Source organism: Bombina bombina, chromosome 8, assembly GCF_027579735.1.
Source record: "Bombina bombina isolate aBomBom1 chromosome 8, aBomBom1.pri, whole genome shotgun sequence".
NCBI classification, from domain to species: Eukaryota; Metazoa; Chordata; class Amphibia; order Anura; family Bombinatoridae; genus Bombina; species Bombina bombina.
The window spans coordinates 301,298,506-301,322,068 of NC_069506.1; the positions used below are offsets into that span (position 1 = coordinate 301,298,506).

Sequence of the window (23,563 nt, forward strand, 5' to 3'; positions counted from 1 at the left end):
TTTACCTTACCAGCCCTGAACAGGGCCCTTTGCGGGGCATGCCCCAAGAATTTCAGCTCTTTTGCCTGTAAAAAAAAACATACAATACCCCCACCCCCCCCAACATTACAACCCACCACCCACATACCCCTAATCTAACCCAAAACCCCTTAAAGAAACCTAACACTAAGCCCCTGAAGATCTTCCTACCTTGTCTTCACCATACCAGGTTCACCGATCCGTCCTGGCTCCAACATCTTCATCCAACCCAAGCGGGGGTTGGCGATCCATAATCCGGTCCAGAAGAGGCTCCAAAGTCTTCCTCCTATCCGGCAAGAAGAGGACATCCGGACCGGCAAACATCTTCTCCAAGCGGCATCTTCGATCTTCTTCCATCCGGAGCGAAGCGGCAGGATCCTGAAGACATCCAGCGCGGAACATCCATCCGGACCGACGACTGAACGACGAATGACTGTTCCTTTAAGGGACGTCATCCAAGATGGCGTCCCTCGAATTCCGATTGGCTGATAGGATTCTATCAGCCAATCGGAATTAAGGTAGGAATTTTCTGATTGGCTGATGGAATCAGCCAATCAGAATCAAGTTCAATCCGATTGGCCGATCCAATCAGCCAATCGGATTGAGCTCGCATTCTATTGGCTGATCGGAACAGCCAATAGAATGCGAGCTCAATCTGATTGGCTGATTGGATCGGCCAATCGGATTGAACTTGATTCTGATTGGCTAATTCCATCAGCCAATCAGAAAATTCCTACCTTAATTCCGATTGGCTGATAGAATCCTATCAGCCAATCGGAATTCGAGGGACGCCATCTTGGATGACGTCCCTTAAAGGAACAGTCATTCGTCGTTCAGTCGTCGGTCCGGATGGATGTTCCGCGCTGGATGTCTTCAGGATCCTGCCGCTTCGCTCCGGATGGAAGAAGATCGAAGATGCCGCTTGGAGAAGATGTTTGCCGGTCCGGATGTCCTCTTCTTGCCGGATAGGAGGAAGACTTTGGAGCCTCTTCTGGACCGGATTATGGATCGCCAACCCCCGCTTGGGTTGGATGAAGATGTTGGAGCCAGGACGGATCGGTGAACCTGGTATGGTGAAGACAAGGTAGGAAGATCTTCAGGGGCTTAGTGTTAGGTTTCTTTAAGGGGGTTTGGGTTAGATTAGGGGTATGTGGGTGGTGGGTTGTAATGTTGGGGGGGGGGGTATTGTATGTTTTTTTTTACAGGCAAAAGAGCTGAAATTCTTGGGGCATGCCCCGCAAAGGGCCCTGTTCAGGGCTGGTAAGGTAAAAGAGCTTGTAACTTTTTAAATTTAGAATAGGGTAGGGAATTTTTTATTTTGGGGGGCTTTGTTATTTTATTAGGGGGCTTAGAGTAGGTGTAATTAGTTTAAAATTGTTGTAATATTTTTCTTATGTTTGTAAATATTTTTTTATTTTCTGTAACTTAGTTCTTTTTTATTTTTTGTACTTTAGCTAGTTTATTTAATTGTATTTATTTGTAGGAATTGTGTTTAATTAATTTATTGATAGTGTAGTGTTAGGTTAATTGTAGGTAATTGTAGGTAGTTTATTTAATTATTTTATTGATAGGGTAGTGTTAGGTTTAATTATAACTTAGGTTAGGATTTATTGTACAGGTAAATTTGTTATTATTTTAACTAGGTAACTATTAAATAGTTCTTAACTATTTAATAGCTATTGTACCTGGTTAAAATAATTACAAAGTTGCCTGTAAAATAAATATTAATCCTAAAATAGCTATAATATAATTATAATTTATATTGTAGCTATATTAGGATTTATTTTACAGGTAAGTATTTAGCTTTAAATAGGAATAATTTATTTAATAAGAGTTAATTTATTTCGTTAGATTTAAATTATATTTCTCCAACATAGGTGTGTCCGGTCCACGGCGTCATCCTTACTTGTGGGATATTCTCTTCCCCAACAGGAAATGGCAAAGAGCCCAGCAAAGCTGGTCACATGATCCCTCCTAGGCTCCGCCTACCCCAGTCATTCTCTTTGCCGTTGTACAGGCAACATCTCCACGGAGATGGCTTAGAGTTTTTTAGTGTTTAACTGTAGTTTTTATTATTCAATCAAGAGTTTGTTATTTTGAAATAGTGCTGGTATGTACTATTTACTCAGAAACAGAAAAGAGATGAAGATTTCTGTTTGTATGAGGAAAATGATTTTAGCAACCGTCACTAAAATCCATGGCTGTTCCACACAGGACTGTTGAGAGCAATTAACTTCAGTTGGGGGAACAGTGAGCAGTCTCTTGCTGCTTGAGGTATGACACATTCTAACAAGACGATGTAATGCTGGAAGCTGTCATTTTCCCTCTGGGATCCGGTAAGCCATGTTTATTACGATTGTAAATAAGGGCTTCAAAAAGGGCTTATTAAGACTGTAGACTTTTTTTGGGCTAAATCGATTGATTATTAACACATATTTAGCCTTGAGGAATCATTTTATCTGGGTATTTTGATATAATAATATCGGCAGGCACTGTTTTAGACACCTTATTCTTTAGGGGCTTTCCCAAAGCATAGGCAGAGCCTCATTTTCGCGCCGGTGTTGCGCACTTGTTTTTGAGAGGCATGGCATGCAGTCGCATGTGAGAGGAGCTCTGATACTTAGAAAAGACTTTCTGAAGGCGTCATTTGGTATCGTATTCCCCTTGGGGCTTGGTTGGGTCTCAGCGAAGCAGATACCAGGGACTGTAAAGGGGTTAAAGTTCAAAACGGCTCCGGTTCCGTTATTTTAAGGGTTAAAGCTTCCAAATTTGGTGTGCAATACTTTTAAGGCTTTAAGACACTGTGGTGAAAATTTGGTGAATTTTGAACAATTCCTTCATGTTTTTTCGCATTTGCAGTAATAAAGTGTGTTCAGTTTAAAATTTAAAGTGACAGTAACGGTTTTATTTTAAAACGTTTTTTGTACTTGTTATCAAGTTTATGCCTGTTTAACATGTCTGAACTACCAGATAGACTGTGTTCTGAATGTGGGGAAGCCAGAATTCCTATTCATTTAAATAAATGTGATTTATGTGACAATGACAACGATGCCCAAGATGATTCCTCAAGTGAGGGGAGTAAGCATGGTACTGCATCATTCCCTCCTTCGTCTACACGAGTCTTGCCCACTCAGGAGGCCCCTAGTACATCTAGCGCGCCAATACTCCTTACTATGCAACAAGTAACGGCTGTAATGGATAATTCTGTCAAAAACATTTTAGCCAAAATGAACACTTATCAGCGTAAGCGCGACTGCTCTGTTTTAGATACTGAAGAGCATGACGACGCTGATATTAATATTTCTGAAGGGCCCCTAACTCAGTCTGATGGGGCCAGGGAGGTTTTGTCTGAGGGAGAAATTACTGATTCAGGGAACATTTCTCAACAAGCTGAACCTGATGTGATTGCATTTAAATTTAAGTTGGAACATCTCCGCATTCTGCTTAAGGAGGTATTATCCACTCTGGATGATTGTGACAAGTTGGTCATCCCAGAGAAACTATGTAAAATGGACAAGTTCCTAGAGGTGCCGGGGCTCCCAGAAGCTTTTCCTATACCCAAGCGGGTGGCGGACATTGTTAATAAAGAATGGGAAAGGCCCGGTATTCCTTTCGTCCCTCCCCCCATATTTAAAAAATTGTTTCCTATGGTCGACCCCAGAAAGGACTTATGGCAGACAGTCCCCAAGGTCGAGGGAGCGGTTTCCACTTTAAACAAACGCACCACTATACCCATAGAGGATAGTTGTGCTTTCAAAGATCCTATGGATAAAAAATTAGAAGGTTTGCTTAAAAAGATGTTTGTTCAGCAGGGTTACCTTCTACAACCAATTTCATGCATTGTCCCTGTCGCTACAGCCGCATGTTTCTGGTTCGATGAGCTGATAAAGGCGGTCGACAGTGATTCTCCTCCTTATGAGGAGATTATGGACAGAATCAATGCTCTCAAATTGGCTAATTCTTTCACCCTAGACGCCACTTTGCAATTGGCTAGGTTAGCGGCTAAGAATTCTGGGTTTGCTATTGTGGCGCGCAGAGCGCTTTGGTTGAAATCTTGGTCGGCTGATGCGTCTTCCAAGAACAAGCTACTTAACATTCCTTTCAAGGGGAAAACGCTGTTTGGCCCTGACTTGAAAGAGATTATCTCGGATATCACTGGGGGTAAGGGCCACGCCCTTCCTCAGGATCGGCCTTTCAAGGCAAAAAATAAACCTAATTTTCGTCCCTTTCGTAGAAACGGACCAGCCCAAAGTGCTACGTCCTCTAAGCAAGAGGGTAATACTTCTCAAGCCAAGCCAGCTTGGAGACCAATGCAAGGCTGGAACAAGGGAAAGCAGGCCAAGAAACCTGCCACTGCTACCAAGACAGCATGAAATGTTGGCCCCCGATCCGGGACCGGATCTGGTGGGGGGCAGACTCTCTCTCTTCGCTCAGGCTTGGGCAAGAGATGTTCTGGATCCTTGGGCGCTAGAAATAGTCTCCCAAGGTTATCTTCTGGAATTCAAGGGACTTCCCCCAAGGGGGAGGTTCCACAGGTCTCAGTTGTCTTCAGACCACATAAAAAGACAGGCATTCTTACATTGTGTAGAAGACCTGTTAAAAATGGGAGTGATTCATCCCGTTCCATTAAGAGAACAAGGGATGGGGTTCTACTCCAATCTGTTTATAGTTCCCAAAAAAGAGGGAACGTTCAGACCAATCTTAGATCTCAAGATCTTAAACAAGTTTCTCAAGGTTCCATCGTTCAAGATGGAAACCATTCGAACTATTCTTCCTTCCATCCAGGAAGGTCAATTCATGACCACGGTGGATTTAAAGGATGCGTATCTACATATTCCTATCCACAAGGAACATCATCGGTTCCTGAGGTTCGCATTCCTGGACAAACATTACCAGTTCGTGGCGCTTCCTTTCGGATTAGCCACTGCTCCAAGGATTTTCACAAAGGTACTAGGGTCCCTTCTAGCTGTGCTAAGACCAAGGGGCATTGCTGTAGTACCTTACTTGGACGACATTCTGATTCAAGCGTCGTCCCTTCCTCAAGCAAAGGCTCACACGGACATTGTCCTGGCCTTTCTCAGATCTCACGGATGGAAAGTGAACGTGGAAAAGAGTTCTCTATCTCCGTCAACAAGGGTTCCCTTCTTGGGAACAATAATAGACTCCTTAGAAATGAGGATTTTTCTGACAGAGGCCAGAAAAACAAAACTTCTAGACTCTTGTCGGATACTCCATTCCGTTCCTCTTCCTTCCATAGCTCAGTGCATGGAAGTGATCGGGTTGATGGTAGCGGCAATGGACATAGTTCCTTTTGCACGCATTCATCTAAGACCATTACAACTGTGCATGCTCAGTCAGTGGAATGGGGACTATACAGACTTGTCTCCGAAGATACAAGTAAATCAGAGGACCAGAGACTCACTCCGTTGGTGGCTGTCCCTGGACAACCTGTCACGAGGGATGACATTCCGCAGACCAGAGTGGGTCATTGTCACGACCGACGCCAGTCTGATGGGCTGGGGCGCGGTCTGGGGATCCCTGAAAGCTCAGGGTCTTTGGTCTCGGGAAGAATCTCTTCTACCGATAAATATTCTGGAACTGAGAGCGATATTCAATGCTCTCAAGGCTTGGCCTCAGCTAGCGAGGGCCAAGTTCATACGGTTTCAATCAGACAACATGACAACTGTTGCGTACATCAACCATCAGGGGGGAACAAGGAGTTCCCTGGCGATGGAAGAAGTGACCAAAATCATTCTATGGGCGGAGTCTCACTCCTGCCACCTGTCTGCTATCCACATCCCAGGAGTGGAAAATTGGGAAGCGGATTTTCTGAGTCGTCAGACATTGCATCCGGGGGAGTGGGAACTCCATCCGGAAATCTTTGCCCAAGTCACTCAGCTGTGGGGCATTCCAGACATGGATCTGATGGCCTCTCGTCAGAACTTCAAAGTTCCTTGCTACGGGTCCAGATCCAGGGATCCCAAGGCGGCTCTAGTGGATGCACTAGTAGCACCTTGGACCTTCAAACTAGCTTATGTGTTCCCGCCGTTTCCTCTCATCCCCAGGCTGGTAGCCAGGATCAATCAGGAGAGGGCGTCGGTGATCTTGATAGCTCCTGCGTGGCCACGCAGGACTTGGTACGCAGATCTGGTGAATATGTCATCGGCTCCTCCTTGGAAGCTACCTTTGCGACGAGACCTTCTTGTTCAGGGTCCGTTCGAACATCCGAATCTGGTTTCACTCCAGCTGACTGCTTGGAGATTGAACGCTTGATCTTATCGAAGCGAGGATTCTCAGATTCTGTTATCGATACTCTTGTTCAGGCCAGAAAGCCTGTAACTAGAAAGATTTACCACAAAATTTGGAAAAAATATATCTGTTGGTGTGAATCTAAAGGATTCCCTTGGGACAAGGTTAGGATTCCTAGGATTCTATCCTTCCTTCAAGAAGGATTGGAAAAAGGATTATCTGCAAGTTCCCTGAAGGGACAGATTTCTGCCTTGTCTGTGTTACTTCACAAAAAGCTGGCCGCTGTGCCAGATGTTCAAGCCTTTGTTCAGGCTCTGGTTAGAATTAAGCCTGTTTACAAACCTTTGACTCCTCCTTGGAGTCTCAATTTAGTTCTTTCAGTTCTTCAGGGGGTTCCGTTTGAACCCTTGCATTCCGTTGATATTAAGTTATTATCTTGGAAAGTTTTGTTTTTAGTTGCAATTTCTTCTGCTAGAAGAGTTTCAGAATTATCTGCTCTGCAGTGTTCTCCTCCTTATCTGGTGTTCCATGCAGATAAGGTGGTTTTACGTACTAAACCTGGTTTTCTTCCAAAAGTTGTTTCTAACAAAAACATTAACCAGGAGATTATCGTACCTTCTCTGTGTCCGAAACCAGTTTCAAAGAAGGAACGTTTGTTGCACAATTTGGATGTTGTTCGCGCTCTAAAATTCTATTTAGATGCTACAAAGGATTTTAGACAAACATCTTCCTTGTTTGTTGTTTATTCCGGTAAAAGGAGAGGTCAAAAAGCAACTTCTACCTCTCTCTCTTTTTGGATTAAAAGCATCATCAGATTGGCTTACGAGACTGCCGGACGGCAGCCTCCCGAAAGAATCACAGCTCATTCCACTAGGGCTGTGGCTTCCACATGGGCCTTCAAGAACGAGGCTTCTGTTGATCAGATATGTAGGGCAGCGACTTGGTCTTCACTGCACACTTTTACCAAATTTTACAAGTTTGATACTTTTGCTTCTTCTGAGGCTATTTTTGGGAGAAAGGTTTTGCAAGCCGTGGTGCCTTCCATTTAGGTGACCTGATTTGCTCCCTCCCTTCATCCGTGTCCTAAAGCTTTGGTATTGGTTCCCACAAGTAAGGATGACGCCGTGGACCGGACACACCTATGTTGGAGAAAACAGAATTTATGTTTACCTGATAAATTACTTTCTCCAACGGTGTGTCCGGTCCACGGCCCGCCCTGGTTTTTTTAATCAGGTCTGATAATTTATTTTCTTTAACTACAGTCACCACGGTACCATATGGTTTCTCCTATGCAAATATTCCTCCTTAACGTCGGTCGAATGACTGGGGTAGGCGGAGCCTAGGAGGGATCATGTGACCAGCTTTGCTGGGCTCTTTGCCATTTCCTGTTGGGGAAGAGAATATCCCACAAGTAAGGATGACGCCGTGGACCGGACACACCGTTGGAGAAAGTAATTTATCAGGTAAACATAAATTCTGTTTTAACTTAGGGGGGTGTTAGTGTTAGGGTTAGACTTAGCTTTAGGGGTTAATACATTTATTAGAATAGAGGTGAGCTCCGGTCGGCAGATTAGGGGTTAATAATTGAAGTTAGGTGTCGGCGATGTTAGGGAGGGCAGATTAGGGGTTAATACTATTTATGATAGGGTTAGTGAGGCGGATTAGGGGTTAATACATTTATTATAGTAGCGCTCAGGTCCGCTCGGCAGATTAGGGGTTAATAAGTGTAGGCAGGTGTCGGCGACGTTGAGGGGGGCAGATTAGGGGTTAATAAATATAATATAGGGGTCGGCGATGTTAGGGGCAGCAGATTAGGGGTACATAGGGATAACGTAGGTGGCGGCGATTTGCGGTCGGAAGATTAGGGGTTAATTATTTTAAGTAGCTGGCGGCGACGTTGTGGGGGGCAAGTTAGGGGTTAATAAATGTAATACAGGGGTCGGCGGGGTTAGGGGCAGCAGATTAGGGGTACATAAATATAACGTAGGTGGCGGTCGGCAGATTAGGGGTTAAAAATTTTAATCGAGTGGCGGCGGTGTGGGGGGACCTCGGTTTAGGGGTACATAGGTAGTTTATGGGTGTTAGTGTACTTTAGGGTACAGTAGTTAAGAGCTTTATAAACCGGCGTTAGCCAGAAAGCTCTTAACTCCTGCTATTTTCAGGCGGCTGGAATCTTGTCGTTAGAGCTCTAACGCTCACTTCAGAAACGACTCTAAATACCGGCGTTAGGAAGATCCCATTGAAAAGATAGGCTACGCAAATGGCGTAGGGGGATCTGCGGTATGGAAAAGTCGCGGCTGAAAAGTGAGCGTTAGACCCTTTAATCACTGACTCCAAATACCAGCGTGCGGCCAAAACCAGCGTTAGGGGCCTCTAACGCTGGTTTTGACGGCTACCGCCGAACTCCAAATCTAGGCCATGGTGTTTGAAGGTATAGCATGACGTTCTTGGAGAGTACGGAAAGGTAGAATTTGAAGAGTAATAGGGTTTAGTAGCTGTGTAACAGTTGTTAACCCATGTGATTTCCATATTTGGAAGACTCGCATCATATAACCTGGTAGGAATTTCGGGTTACCTTGTATGGGCAAGTATCTAGTTATCTGAAGCTCAATACCTCAGAATGTGCACAATTTAGCCCATGCCCTTAATGGGTCCCTTAACAAAATGCCCTGGGAGATGTGTTGCAGAAGACTGGATATATTGGCATGTGGTAGGTAAGCTAAGTGTAGTGGAGTCACAGTTTCCTTTTCTATAATGGGACAAAAATAATCTGAATTTGTAAACCATCCCAGAACTATCTTTGCCAGTGTAGCCCAATTATACTATTGAATGTTTGGGAATTTAAGTCCTGACACCTGTAATGGCATGGCTTATTTAGTTTTGCTGATGCTGTGTTTATTTTGGTTCCACACAAAGGAAGTAAACAAATTAGAGAGTATTTTTATGTCTTTGTTGTGTAATAATATTGGGAGCATCTGTAGAGGATACAGAATCTTTGGAAGAATTATCATTATGAGCAGGTGGATTCTACCATGTAGGGAGAGTGGAAGATTGTGCCAGCCTCGTAGGAGGCTCTGTGTGTTATTTATGGCTATTGTGATGTTAAGGCGATATATTAGTGCAGGATTAACGTTCAAGTAAATACCTAAATATTTAAAGGAACCTGAGGGGATTTTAAGATTAGTACTATGTAGAGAGGAGTTAGTTGAATTTTTTTAACCACGTCACTTCCGATTTATCAACATTGATTTTGTAGCCTGTGTCATGATTTCAAGGAGGATGGGTATGTTTATCGGGGGTTACTAATATAGAGTAGGATATCATCAGAAAACAAGGAAAGGTGTAAATTATGCCCATTCACCTGGAGACCTGAGCAATGTTGCCTTATGTAGCATGCTAGTGGCTCCACTGCTAGGTAAAAGAACAACGGCGATAATGGGCAGCCCTATCGTGTTCCCCTTTCTAGCTGGAATGTGGATGAAATGCCGCCGTTGATGATTAGGGAAGCCGTAGGGTTATTGTAAAGTTGCTGTATTGTATTGAAAAATGTGCCCATTATGCGAAAGTTAGTTAAAGAAGTGTAGAGATGATCCTATTCCACTCTGTCAAGTGCTTTTTCAGCATTGACGAATAGCAGGCATGCATCTGGCAAGGGGGCATCTATGAAGTTGCTTTGCGATTGGGAATATTGTGAAATGACTGCAAGTGTTTTCTGCAAGTTTGTTACTGAGAAGCGGTGCCTAACAAACCCCGTCTGATCTGGGTGTATCAGGCAGGGAAGCATTTCTGCCAATCTCTCTGCTTATATTTTTGTAAACAACTTATTGTCGCTATTCAATAGCGAAATCAACCTATAAGATGAGGGTAAGGTGGGATCTCTATCTGGTTTTGGAATTATACAAATGTTGGCATCTGTGAACCGAGGGTCTGGTTTTGAATGGCCCGATAAATATCCAGAGAATAGCAAGGACAATGTAGGTGCTATCTCTATGCTGAGAATTTTATAGTGTTCAATAGGTAGGCGGTCTGGGTCAGCTGCCTTACCTAACTTAGCAGATATAATTACCTTGAGGCCCTCTTGGGGTTGTATAGGTGCATTGATAAAAGACTGCTCAATGTTTTATGTCTCTTTAAATACTCTTTGAGTTTTGGGAATCTTTGCCTCCTGCTAGTGGCCTGGAGTTGAATCCCAGGAGTAATGGCTCATGGACTCTTATCACCATAAAATAAATTAATTTATCAGGTAAGCATACCATTTTTTTAATGTATTTTTTTTTTTTAATATACAAATAGTTTCAATATACTACATGCTTTATTTTGAAGTAACAGGTTTTTATTAGAGTGCAATTACCTATGGCTCTCTGTGATAAACTGTCTTTCAGAAACCATATAAGCTAGCTGAATTAGTTTTTAGTAATTTGGGGTCTGGCCATGCCAGGTATAAATCAAAATAGATGTTGCAAATTTGTTCTAGAAATACAACAATCTGGCTTAAAGTATGGGGGGTTTTTTATTCTGTTTCGACAAATAATTTTGTTTTATTTTTTGAAGATAGCAAAATGTAACTATCTGCTAATTTGACTGTTTATACCTCGAAAACAGAAAAATTGTTAAACCTTTTAAGTAAACCACATTTTACTATATTATATTCTCTTTATCTCTGCTCAGTTTTACAACAATTTGGTTCAGACCTTGATAATTGTCCATAGACCATATGTAATTAAAGGGACACTGAACCCAAACTTTTTCTTTCATGATTCAGATAGAGCATGCAATTTTAAGCAACTTTCTAATTTACTCCTATTGTCAAATTTTCTTCATTCTCTTGGTATCTTTATTTGAAAAGCAAGAAAGTAAGTTTAGATGTTGGCCCATTTTTTGTGAACAACCTGGGTTGTTCTTGCTGATTGGTGGATAAATTCACCCACCAATAAACAAGCGCTATCCAGGGTCTGAACCAAAAATTGTCTTGCTCTTTAGCTTAGATGCCTTCTTTTTCAAATAAAGATAGCAAGAGAATGAAGAAAAAAATGATAATAGGAGTACATTTGAAAGTTGCTTAAAATTGCATGCTCTATCTGAATCATGAAAGAAAAAAATTAGGTTCTGTGTCCCTTTTAAAAAAAAAATGTATACAATTGATATATTTAAATAGAAATGTTCTACTATTGTAGATATTCAGTTACTCCTTTAAATACTAATGGCCTAACAGTCAAAAACTCGTCGGCATGGAGAGAAATCACTCAAAATCTTTGGGGGCTTTTCTTGAGCATTATATTGTAATAATACAGATCTCAAGTTAAAATTTGCCATTCTTCAAGGGACTTGCAGTACCAATGACGGGACTTCTTAGGTAATCTCTAAAGAGAGCTTTAGATCACTGGGCTTTTTAAATACCAGCAAATTTAGTAATCCAGAGTTGGAACCTCTGATTCTAGTATTTATGTTAAATATAATTATTCTTTAAGGTACAAGGGAAACCCATGTTGGTGACCTCTGTTTCTTACTGTGCTATATGTTTTCAAACCAAAACAGGTGAAGAAGCATGTGCGCAGCTTTCACTCAGAAAAGGTGTACCAATGCACAGAATGCGATAAGGCTTTCTGCCGTCCTGACAAGCTAAGATTACACATGCTGAGACACTCGGATCGCAAGGACTTCCTGTGCTCTACTTGTGGGAAGCAGTTTAAGGTGAGCAATGATAAGCACCAGAAAACATTTCATGCAGCTTTTTTCTTTTTTAGTATTATTTGTCATTCACTATATTCAGTGTGAGGGCTTTGCAGCATGGACAACGAAAATACTTGTATATTGTTTTTACTAGGAAGTTTTAAGAAATGTTAAATGTTGTGTACAAGTGATACTATAATATACAAGATGACTAGCCTTTATTAATCTATAAATGTGAAAACACACATTATTTTGAGGCAGCAATGTTTTCGTTATAAAATTATCCATGACCAATAATGTGGTGAGGCCAATCATTTTTCTTGCTCAAAGATGCTTATATATTGGTTTGGGAAATAACATTTACTTAGGATCTTCCTGACCTATGGTTATGGAAACATCCATTGGCATATAAATGAAGTTCATTTCTTTAGATTTCGTTTTTTACAGTGACGCTGGTATCAGAACTACAAGGCTTTAAAGTGAGCTTCTTTTTAATGTAGAGATGTTTTCCTCAGTTATATAACCGTTTATTATTTGCACAGAGGAAGGACAAGCTAAGGGAGCACATGCAGCGTATGCATAATCCGGAGCGCGAAGCCAAGAAAGCTGACCGCACAGGACGCACCAAGTCTTTCAAACCACGCCTTGCCTCCACAGACTACGAGAGCTTTATGTTTAAGTGTCGGGTGTGCATGATGGGCTTCCGAAGAAGAGGCATGCTGGTGAGATGCAATAGAGCATTATATCTAAGTAGCAGAAGCTTGTAAGACAATGTTCTCAAACTTTTTGTTTTTCTACTAGGTGAACCATTTGTCAAAGCGACATCCTGAAATGAAGATTGAAGAGGTTCCTGAGTTGACACTACCCATTATCAAACCCAACCGTGATTATTACTGCCAGTATTGTGAGAAGGTGAATTGAAGCGAACAAATTACATTTTTTAATCCCTCGAAATACAATAAAATAATATCCACATCCTTGCACATAGGGAGCATGTAATTGTTGTCTCTGAATCTACCTGTGTCACCTGCATTCATTTTGAAAATTTGAATGATGAATATAAATTTAACTTTGACAGGTCTACAAAAGTGCCAGCAAACGGAAAGCCCACATCTTGAAAAATCATCCTGGATCAGAGCTTCCTCCTAGCATCCGCAAGCTCAGACCAGCTGGTCCCGGAGAACCTGATCCAATGCTCAGCACGCATACCCAACTCACAGGCACTATAGCAACACCTCCAGTCTGCTGTCCACATTGCTCCAAGCAATACAGCAGCAAGGTAGAGTCCCATGCATAAGTGGTGTTTATAGGAACTGTGCAAAGCTGTAAAGAAAAGCTACACATTTTATATTGAAATAACTTTATAAAAGAAGACATTTGGCATGCTTAAAGGGATACTAAACCCATTTTTTTTATTTCATGGTTCAGATAGAGCATGCAGTTTTAAAGCAACTTTCTAATTTACTCCTATTATCAATTTTTCTTCGTTCTCTTGCTATCTTTATTTGAAAAGCAGAAATCTAAGCTTAGGAGCTGGCCCATTTCTTTCATGTAATTGCAAGAGTCCATGAGCTAGTGACATATGGGATATGCAATCCTACCAGGAGGGGCAAAGTTTTCCAAACCTCAAAATGCCTATAAATACACCCCTCACCACACCCACAATTCAGTTTTACAAACTTTGCCTCCTATGGAGGTGGTGAAGTAAGTTTGTGCTTGATTTTTATGATTTCTTCTGTGATAAGTGCTTCTAAGCATTCTGAAGCCCAATTCCTCTCAGAGTACAGTGTTTGTGAGAGAGATGTGAAGATAGTATCACCTTTTTGATTTTATGGTTTCCCTCGTGGGAAATCTTTTCAAGGGTTCTCTGTTATCGGTCGTAGGGATTCATCTCCTACCTCCCTTTTCAGATCGACGATATACTCTTATATACCATTACCTCTGCTGATAGCTTTCAGTACTGGTTTGGCTATCTGCTATATGTGGATGGGTATCTTTCGGTAAGTATGTATCATTATTTAAGACACTTTTTAGCTATGTTTTGGCGCTTTATGTATAAAGTTTTAAATCTATATATTTTACTTATTTGCCATGAGTCAGGTCTATGTGTATTTCCCTTTGCAGCAGTGACGTGCTGTCATAGGAGGCAGGTGAGGCAGCGCCTCACCTGTCCTATCTGTGTAATTACACCTGATGTAATTAATTAAAAAAAAAATATATATAATTTTTTTTTGGGGGGGGGTATTTTCGGGTGACCCCCCCACCCCCGTTTGATTAATTGTGCGTGTCGTTGCAGTGCGCTCATGCGCTGCATAATTATTGATTCTCAAAATCCTATCATGATGATCAAATACATACACATTGCGCAAGTAGGCAGAGGCTGTGAGCCCTACCGTTGCGCAATATGTTTGTATGGGCCGGCGGAGAGTGAGAAGGCCACCCAGTGGTTGCTGGCAAATATTAGTCTCCGAGTCCTCTTTGCGGCCCATACCGCTCCCAATGGAGGCTGGTCTATACCAGCCTCGGGAGCCCTGTCTGCCCCATCAGCCAATCAGCGCCGTGGTCCCAGTCTCCCTGACAGTGAGTGACTTACTTAGTCAGTCAGTGGGGGTGGGACTACTGGTGCGGCAGGCGGGGGGAGATCATCCAGGCGCGGAGGGAGACTGAGATGCGGCGCGTGCTGTCACGTGATCAGACACTGAGGACAGTGAAGAAGAGGTGAGAGGCTGAGAGCCGAGGTCTTGTTGTGTCTCCCTCCACCACACTGCAGCAGCCCTGAGCCAGCCACACATGGCCACGTCGCAGTGCGCACTCCGTTTCAGTGAGTGAGACCTTCACCTTGTGGACGTGTGATCCCATCATCAGCCAGGTCAGTGAGAGCTGCAGCTGCCATGCTGTTTGCCCCCGGGGCCCTGCAATCCGGCTTGACCCGGCACGTTGTTGCGCCAACTCCATTATGTCTACTGACTCTTCTTCTTCTATTTTGTAAATTTTACAAAAGGGGAGGGCATGGCAGGCATAACTGTTATTATTTATAGAAAGCATTAGCACGATTGCACAATGATTGTGAGGTAGTGGTACAGTGTCTCCGACTCTCCTCTTGAAATTTGAAAAAGTCCTAAGTTCAGAAACTTTAAGACAGTAGACTTTAAAGTCGTAGCGGTAGTGGTGGAGGTCTAGTGGCCCATAGGTGTAGCTGTGCACGGTCATCACCTCTTGGGCTGAGGGCTCATGTCATGACCAAGTTGTTCATATTTAATAAGACAGAGTGCCTAGAGGATTGCTCTTTTTTTAGTATGCCTTCCAAATCTCTGCCTGCCTTGTAATATCCATAGTATTTTTTTATTTAATTTGCAAGAAAAACAAATAGCTTGACAATAAATAGTTACAGGGGATTCTCAAAGAGGCTCTTTGAGAATCCCCTGTAATTATTTATTGTCAAGCTATTTGTTTTTCTTGCAAATTAAATAAAAAAATACTATGGATATTACAAGTCAGGCAGAGATTTGGAAGGCATACTAAAAAAAAGAGCAATCCTCTAGGCACTCTGTCTTAAATATGATCTTGGTCATGACATGAGCCCTCAGCCCAAGAGGTGATGACCGTGCACACTGCTACCTATGGGCCCGCCACTAGACCTCCACCACTTGGGGTTCACTGACTGGTGGCGTGGTGAACGTGGGGAGGCAAAGGAGGGAGGAAAAGGTCACTGTTTAAATTGTAGTTGCCGAACTTAGGAGTGTTTATTTTTTAATTGATGTGCTGATGTTTCAGAAACAAGCATTTTTTATGGTCATGGGGTGGGGGTGTGTAGGGTGGGCAGTACAACTCTCCTGTAAAATTTCTCAGGTTGCTGTGTAGCTCAGCAAACTCTTTGGAAGGGGAAGCTGAAACTCAAACACCCCCCCACACACACACCAATTCTCCAGGTCAGATGTAAAGGGAGAATAACATAGGAAATGCAGAGGAGGGTGTCCCATTGTATTGCCCCCCTTTGTAATCTTTGTATTAGCTTGCTTATGCTTACAAGCCCTATTCTGTAACACTGACATATTAATTGGTAGGAGTTCAGTCATTAGCACTGCTAATTATGTGCTACAACTAGTCATTTTATAAGTGAAATTCACACACACACATACATACACATAACACATACATGCACACACATTCACACAAACACACATATACACATGCACAAAAACACATACATACATAGTCATACATATATACACACACACACAAATGCACAGTTGGCGCTCTACAAATAACCGATAATAATAATACACACACATGCACAAAAACACACATACACCATACATACACATACTGTACATATACACACACACATATAAATACACACTGTAGTCCTGAGTTGTATGAAATATATTTATTAAAAAATATAGAATGTAATTACTCTGCAATTTCCTTTTAGTGTGAAGTTTCCCTTTAGTGTGAAGTTTCTTAAAAGAAAGCAGAAAAGCAATTTTCACTTTCTTAATTTTTCTCAATGCAAAAATTAAAAAAATATGTTTCATAATGTAATTGAAGTGAAACAATTTTTTTTGAATACATGAGTCTTTATTTTTATTAAACACTGTTTATAGTTATTATAACTAGACTTATAAATCTATGCATTGACTTTATCTAAATAGATTTTGGACTTTTAGTTTCTGAGATTATCCAGCTATATAACTACAAAGATTGTTCAGGCTTCATGCTGCCCTAAGATGACCTAAATGTTTGCCGATAATGTTTGGTATAATGGGGAATATTTTTATAGTCATTTATCACAGTTATGGGGTTCCATGAATAGGGACTGTTACAGTAGGGGTTATTCATTCATGTAGTGGGTGCCTGTCATGTTTTCCTCAGGGTTGGGTGTAGATGAGCAGAAAATAATAAGGAATATATTATGCAGGAGCGTGTGGTGTGGCACAAGGTAGTTAATTTCAGGGTTTTATGGAAGAGATCAGCTGAATAAATGTGATTTCCATTAGATAGATATCTAAATGTTTATTTTTGATGCCACAATCTTTTTGTACAGCATTATATATTTGATTTTGCACAGGTTGGCAGGCGTGCACACATTGCTCTGGACTTTCTTTTCTCAGTAGCAGATGGTTAACTGTAGTTTGCACAGTGCAGTGCAAGATTCTTTATTTAGTGAGTAATATAATGCAGGAGAGGTCAATATATTGGAGCGGGTATTGGATCTGAATTTTATTTATTAACTTTACTAAATGGTTTTATCTGCTGGTATTGGAGCTGTATTTGAGATATATGCATTACTTTTACTATAGGCTTTTATCTTCTGGTATTCAGATGAGCTTGTGCTTAAATGCAGTGTTTCTCAACCACGGTCCTCAAGTACCCCCAACTGGCCAGGTTTTCATTATAGATAAATCGGTGCACAGGTGAAGTAATCAGCTGACCAGTAACAGTGGTTACTAACTTGCTCTCAACCATCAGCTGATTATTTCACCTGTGTACTGGTTCAGCTTTAATTAAAACCTGCCCTGTTGGGGGTACTTGAGGCCCGCGGTATATGTGTTTCTCCGGCGTATCATATCTAGTGCCTCACCAGCCTCTGACATCACCGCACATCACTGCTTTGCAGTCTGGCAGTTTTGTTATGGGAATCATGTTTTAGGAAGTTTGTCTTACCTGGGGTATAGTCTTTTTTTCAATTTGACTTGTTTTTTCTTTAAAACTTGCGGGCAAATTAGGCTCGCGAGGGTGCAAAATGCTGTTCTTTATTGCGTCATTCTTGGCTGTAATGACGCAAGTTTGTCATTTCCTGCATCTTAGTTGATGCTAGGTTGTTCGGCGTATAATTGTGTTTGTTATGAAGCAAGTTGCGTCATATCCGGATGTTTGTTGGCACCAAAAAAATTCTTAACTTCCTTTTGCATCATGCGTCATACTTGGCACCAAAAATTTTTTTTTTTATTTACCTCACTTCCTATATGCTCCTTGCCTTCTTTATGCTCAGAGGGCTATGCTATTTGCATTTTTTGCCAATTTTAGCATTTGCAATTTTTCCCATTCCTGAAACTGCTATATGTGGAAATAAGATATTCTGTTTAAATGTTATTTTTTCTAAGTGTATCTGTTGTAAGCTAGTGGAGAGTATATCTCCAAGCTGTAGTGTGTAACAGTTGTCATGATAAGCTTTTGCATGCAGAAAAGATTTCTATTAGTGCTAGTACAGTATCTGTTGTTCCTTCAACATCTAAAGTACATGATATCCCTGTTGATATGAAAAATTATATTGCTGATGCGATACAGAAGGCTATGGCTGATATACCACCTTCAAATAGATGTAAAATGTCTCTTAAAACTTCTCATAATACTGATGAAATTTGTAATGACTGACAACTTACTGATATATCCTCCTCTGATGACGATCTCTCTGACTTAGAAGATCCTACTTCAGACATTGACACTGATAAATCATCTTATCTTTTTAAGATTGAGTATATTCGTTCTTTGTTAAAATAAGTGTTGATAACTTTGGATATTGAGGAGTCTGGTGCTCTTGATAATAAATCCAGCAAACATTTAAATTCTGTCTATAAACCTCCTGTGACTACTCCTGAGGTTTTTCCTGTTCCTGATACTATTTCTGATGTGATTGCTAAGGAATGGTCTAAGCCTGGTACTTCTTTTGTTCCTTCGTCAAGGTTTAAAAAGTTGTATCCTTTGTCAGTGGCTAAATTAGAGTTTTGGAAAAAAGGTTGATGGGGCTACTTTTGCTAAACGTACTACTATTCCTATGGAAGATAGTACTTCTTTCTCCAACATAGGTGTGTCCGGTCCACGGCGTCATCCTTACTTGTGGGGATATTCTCTTCCCCAACAGGAAATGGCAAAGAGCCCAGCAAAGCTGGTCACATGATCCCTCCTAGGCTCCGCCTTCCCCAGTCATTCTCTTTGCCGTTGTACAGGCAACATCTCCACGGAGATGGCTTAGAGTTTTTTGGTGTTTAAATGTAGTTTTTATTCTTCAATCAAGAGTTTGTTATTTTAAAATAGTGCTGGTATGTACTATTTACTCTGAAACAGAAAAGAGATGAAGATTTCTGTTTGTAAGAGGAAAATGATTTTAGCAACCGTTACTAAAATCGATGGCTGTTTCCACACAGGACTGTTGAGAGGAATTAACTTCAGTTGGGGGAAACAGTGAGCAGACTTTTGCTGCTTGAGGTATGACACATTTCTAACAAGACTTGGTAATGCTGGAAGCTGTAATTTTCCCTATGGGATCCGGTAAGCCATTTTTATTAAATAAGAATAAAGGGCTTCACAAGGGCTTTAAAGACTGGTAGACATTTTTCTGGGCTAAAACGTTTGATATATAAGCATTTTTAATACTTCATAGTTTTGAGGAGTTATTTTATTCTTGGGAATTATGTAAAATAACCGGCAGGCACTGTATTGGACACCTTTTTCACTGGGGGCCTTCTCTAATCATAGGCAGAGCCTCATTTTCGCGCCTCTATTGCGCAGTTGTTTTTGGGAAGCAAGACATGCAGATGCATGTGTGAGGAGCTCAGATACATAGAAAAAGCTTACTGAAGGCGTCATTTGGTATCGTATTCCCCTTTGGGCTTGGTTGGGTCTCAGCAAAGCAGATACCAGGGACTGTATAGGGGTTAAATATAAAAACGGCTCCGGTTCCGTTATTTTAAGAGTTAAAGCTTTCAAATTTGGTGTGCAATGCTTTTAAGGCTTTAAGACACTGTGGTGAAATTTTGGTGAATTTTGAACAATTCCTTCATACTTTTTCACATTTTCAGTAATAAAGTGTGTTCAGTTTAAAATTTAAAGTGACAGTAACGGTTTTATTTTAAAACGTTTTTTGTACTTTGTTATCAAGTTTATGCCTGTTTAACATGTCTGAACTATCAGATAGACTATGTTCTGTATGTGGGGAGGCCAAGGTTCCTTCTCATTTAAATAGATGTGATTTATGTGACACAAAATTTAGAGAAAATGATGCCCAAGATGATTCCTCAAGTGAGGGGAGTAAGCATGGTACTGCATCATCCCCTCCTTCGTCTACGCCAGTCTTGCCCACACAGGAGGCCCCTAGTACATCTAGTGCGCCAATACTCCTTACTATGCAACAATTAACGGCTGTAATGGATAATTCTATCAAAAACATTTTAGCCAAAATGCCCACTTATCAGCGAAAGCGCGACTGCTCTGTTTTAGAAAATACTGAAGAGCATGAGGACGCTGATGATATTGGTTCTGAAGTGCCCCTACACCAGTCTGAGGGGGCCAGGGAGGTTTTGTCTGAGGGAGAAATTTCAGATTCAGGGAAAATTTCTCAACAAGCTGAACCTGATGTGATTACATTCAAATTTAAATTGGAACATCTCCGCGCTCTGCTTAAGGAGGTGTTATCTACTCTGGATGATTGTGAGAATTTGGTCATTCCAGAGAAATTATGTAAGATGGACAAGTTCCTAGAGGTCCCGGGGCCCCCCGAAGCTTTTCCTATACCCAAGCGGGTGGCGGACATTGTAAACAAAGAATGGGAAAGGCCCGGCATACCTTTTGTCCCTCCCCCTATATTTAAGAAATTGTTTCCTATGGTCGACCCCAGAAAGGACTTATGGCAGACAGTCCCCAAGGTCGAGGGGGCGGTTTCTACTCTAAACAAACGCACTACTATCCCTATAGAAGATAGTTGTGCTTTCAAAGATCCTATGGATAAAAAATTAGAGGGTTTGCTTAAAAAGATGTTTGTTCAGCAAGGTTACCTTCTACAACCAATTTCATGCATGGTTCCTGTCACTACAGCAGCGTGTTTCTGGTTCGATGAACTAGAAAAGTCACTCAATAAAGATTCTTCTTATGAGGAGATTATGGACAGAATTCATGCTCTCAAATTGGCCAACTCTTTTACTTTAGACGCCACTTTGCAATTGGCTAGATTAGCGGCGAAAAATTCAGGGTTTGCTATTGTGGCGCGCAGAGCGCTTTGGCTAAAATCTTGGTCAGCGGATGCGTCTTCCAAGAACAAATTGCTTAACATACCTTTCAAGGGGAAAACGCTGTTTGGCCCTGACTTGAAAGAGATTATTTCTGATATCACTGGGGGTAAGGGCCACGCCCTTCCTCAGGATAGGTCTTTCAAGGCTAAAAATAAACCAAATTTTCGTCCCTTTCGCAGAAACGGACCAGCCCCAAGTGCTACATCCTCTAAGCAAGAGGGTAATACTTCTCAAACCAAGCCAGCCTGGAGGCCAATGCAAGGCTGGAACAAAGGTAAGCAGGCCAAGAAACCTGCCACTGCTACCAAGACAGCATGAGATGTTGGCCCCCGATCCGGGACCGGATCTGGTGGGGGGCAGACTTTCTCTCTTCGCTCAGGCTTGGGCAAGAGATGTTCTGGATCCTTGGGTGCTAGAAATAGTCTCCCAAGGTTATCTTCTGGAATTCAAGGAGCTTCCCCCAAGGGGGAGGTTCCACAGGTCTCAATTGTCTTCAGACCACATAAAAAGACAGGCATTCTTACATTGTGTAGAAGACCTGTTAAAAATGGGAGTGATTCATCCTGTTCCATTAGGAGAACAAGGGATGGGATTCTACTCCAATCTGTTCATAGTTCCCAAAAAAGAGGGAACATTCAGACCAATCTTAGATCTCAAGATCCTAAACAAGTTTCTCAAGGTTCCATCGTTCAAAATGGAAACCATTCGGACAATTCTTCCTTCCATCCAGGAAGGTCAATTCATGACCACGGTGGATTTAAAGGATGCGTATCTACATATTCCTATCCACAAGGAACATCATCGGTTCCTAAGGTTCGCCTTTCTGGACAAGCATTACCAGTTTGTGGCACTTCCATTCGGATTAGCCACTGCTCCAAGAATTTTCACAAAGGTACTAGGGTCCCTTCTAGCGGTGCTACGACGAAGGGGCATTGCAGTAGTACCTTACTTGGACGACATACTGATTCAAGCGTCGTCCCTACCACAAGCAAAGGCTCATACGGACATTGTCCTGGCCTTTCTCAGATCTCACGGGTGGAAAGTGAACGTAGAAAAAAGTTCTCTATCTCCGTCAACAAGAGTTCCCTTCTTGGGAACAATAATAGACTCCTTAGAAATGAGGATTTTTCTGACAGAGGCCAGAAAATCAAAACTTCTAAGCTCTTGTCAAGTACTTCATTCTGTTCCTCTTCCTTCCATAGCGCAGTGCATGGAAGTAATAGGTTTGATGGTCGCGGCAATGGACATAGTTCCTTTTGCGCGAATTCATCTGAGACCATTACAACTGTGCATGCTCAGTCAGTGGAATGGGGATTATACAGACTTGTCTCCGACGATACAAGTAGATCAGAGGACCAGAGATTCACTCCGTTGGTGGCTGACCCTGGACAACCTGTCACAGGGGATGAGCTTCCGCAGACCAGAGTGGGTCATTGTCACGACCGACGCCAGTCTGGTGGGCTGGGGCGCGGTCTGGGAACCCCTGAAAGCTCAGGGTCTTTGGTCTTGGGAAGAATCTCTTCTCCCGATAAATATTCTGGAACTGAGAGCGATATTCAATGCTCTCAAGGCTTGGCCTCAGCTAGCAAAGGCCAAATTCATACGGTTTCAATCAGACAACATGACGACTGTTGCGTATATCAACCATCAGGGGGGAACAAGGAGTTCCCTGGCGATGGAAGAAGTGACCAAAATCATTCAATGGGCGGAGACTCACTCCTGCCACTTGTCTGCAATCCACATCCCAGGAGTGGAAAACTGGGAAGCGGATTTTCTGAGTCGTCAGACATTTCATCCGGGGGAGTGGGAACTCCATCCGGAAATCTTTGCCCAAATTACTCAATTGTGGGGCATTCCAGACATGGATCTGATGGCCTCTCGTCAGAACTTCAAGGTTCCTTGCTACGGGTCCAGATCCAGGGATCCCAAGGCGACTCTAGTAGATGCACTAGTAGCACCTTGGACCTTCAACCTAGCTTATGTATTCCCACCGTTTCCTCTCATCCCCAGGCTGGTAGCCAGGATCAATCAGGAGAGGGCATCGGTGATCTTGATAGCTCCTGCGTGGCCACGCAGGACTTGGTATGCAGACCTGGTGAATATGTCATCGGCTCCACCATGGAAGCTACCTTTGAGACAGGACCTTCTTGTTCAAGGTCCGTTCGAACATCCGAATCTGGCCTCACTCCAACTGACTGCTTGGAGATTGAACGCTTGATTTTATCAAAGCGAGGGTTCTCAGATTCTGTCATTGATACTCTTGTTCAGGCCAGAAAGCCTGTAACTAGAAAAATCTACCATAAAATATGGAAAAAATATATCTGTTGGTGTGAATCTAAAGGATTCCCATGGAACAAGATAAAAATTCCTAAGATTCTATCCTTTCTTCAAGAAGGTTTGGAGAAAGGATTATCTGCAAGTTCTTTGAAGGGACAGATTTCTGCTTTATCTGTTTTACTTCACAAAAATCTGGCGGCTGTGCCAGATGTTCAAGCTTTTGTTCAGGCTCTGGTTAGAATCAAGCCTGTTTACAAACCTTTGACTCCTCCTTGGAGTCTCAATTTAGTTCTTTCAGTTCTTCAGGGGGTTCCGTTTGAACCCTTACATTCCGTAGATATTAA

The 23,563-nt window shown here is 42.0% G+C and overlaps 1 protein-coding gene across 1 annotated transcript in view; it reads left to right on the forward strand.

The window, feature by feature from the left end:
* The window catches only part of LOC128639226 (PR domain zinc finger protein 10), a 293,752-nt gene that overhangs the window by 191,572 nt on the left and 78,617 nt on the right, over window positions 1-23,563 (forward strand). Inside the window, exons 15-18 of the mRNA XM_053691501.1 lie at window positions 11,803-11,958; window positions 12,480-12,659; window positions 12,739-12,849; window positions 13,016-13,216. Of these exons, the coding sequence (XP_053547476.1) occupies window positions 11,803-11,958; window positions 12,480-12,659; window positions 12,739-12,849; window positions 13,016-13,216 (648 nt within the window). The remainder of the gene's footprint in view (window positions 1-11,802; window positions 11,959-12,479; window positions 12,660-12,738; window positions 12,850-13,015; window positions 13,217-23,563) is intronic.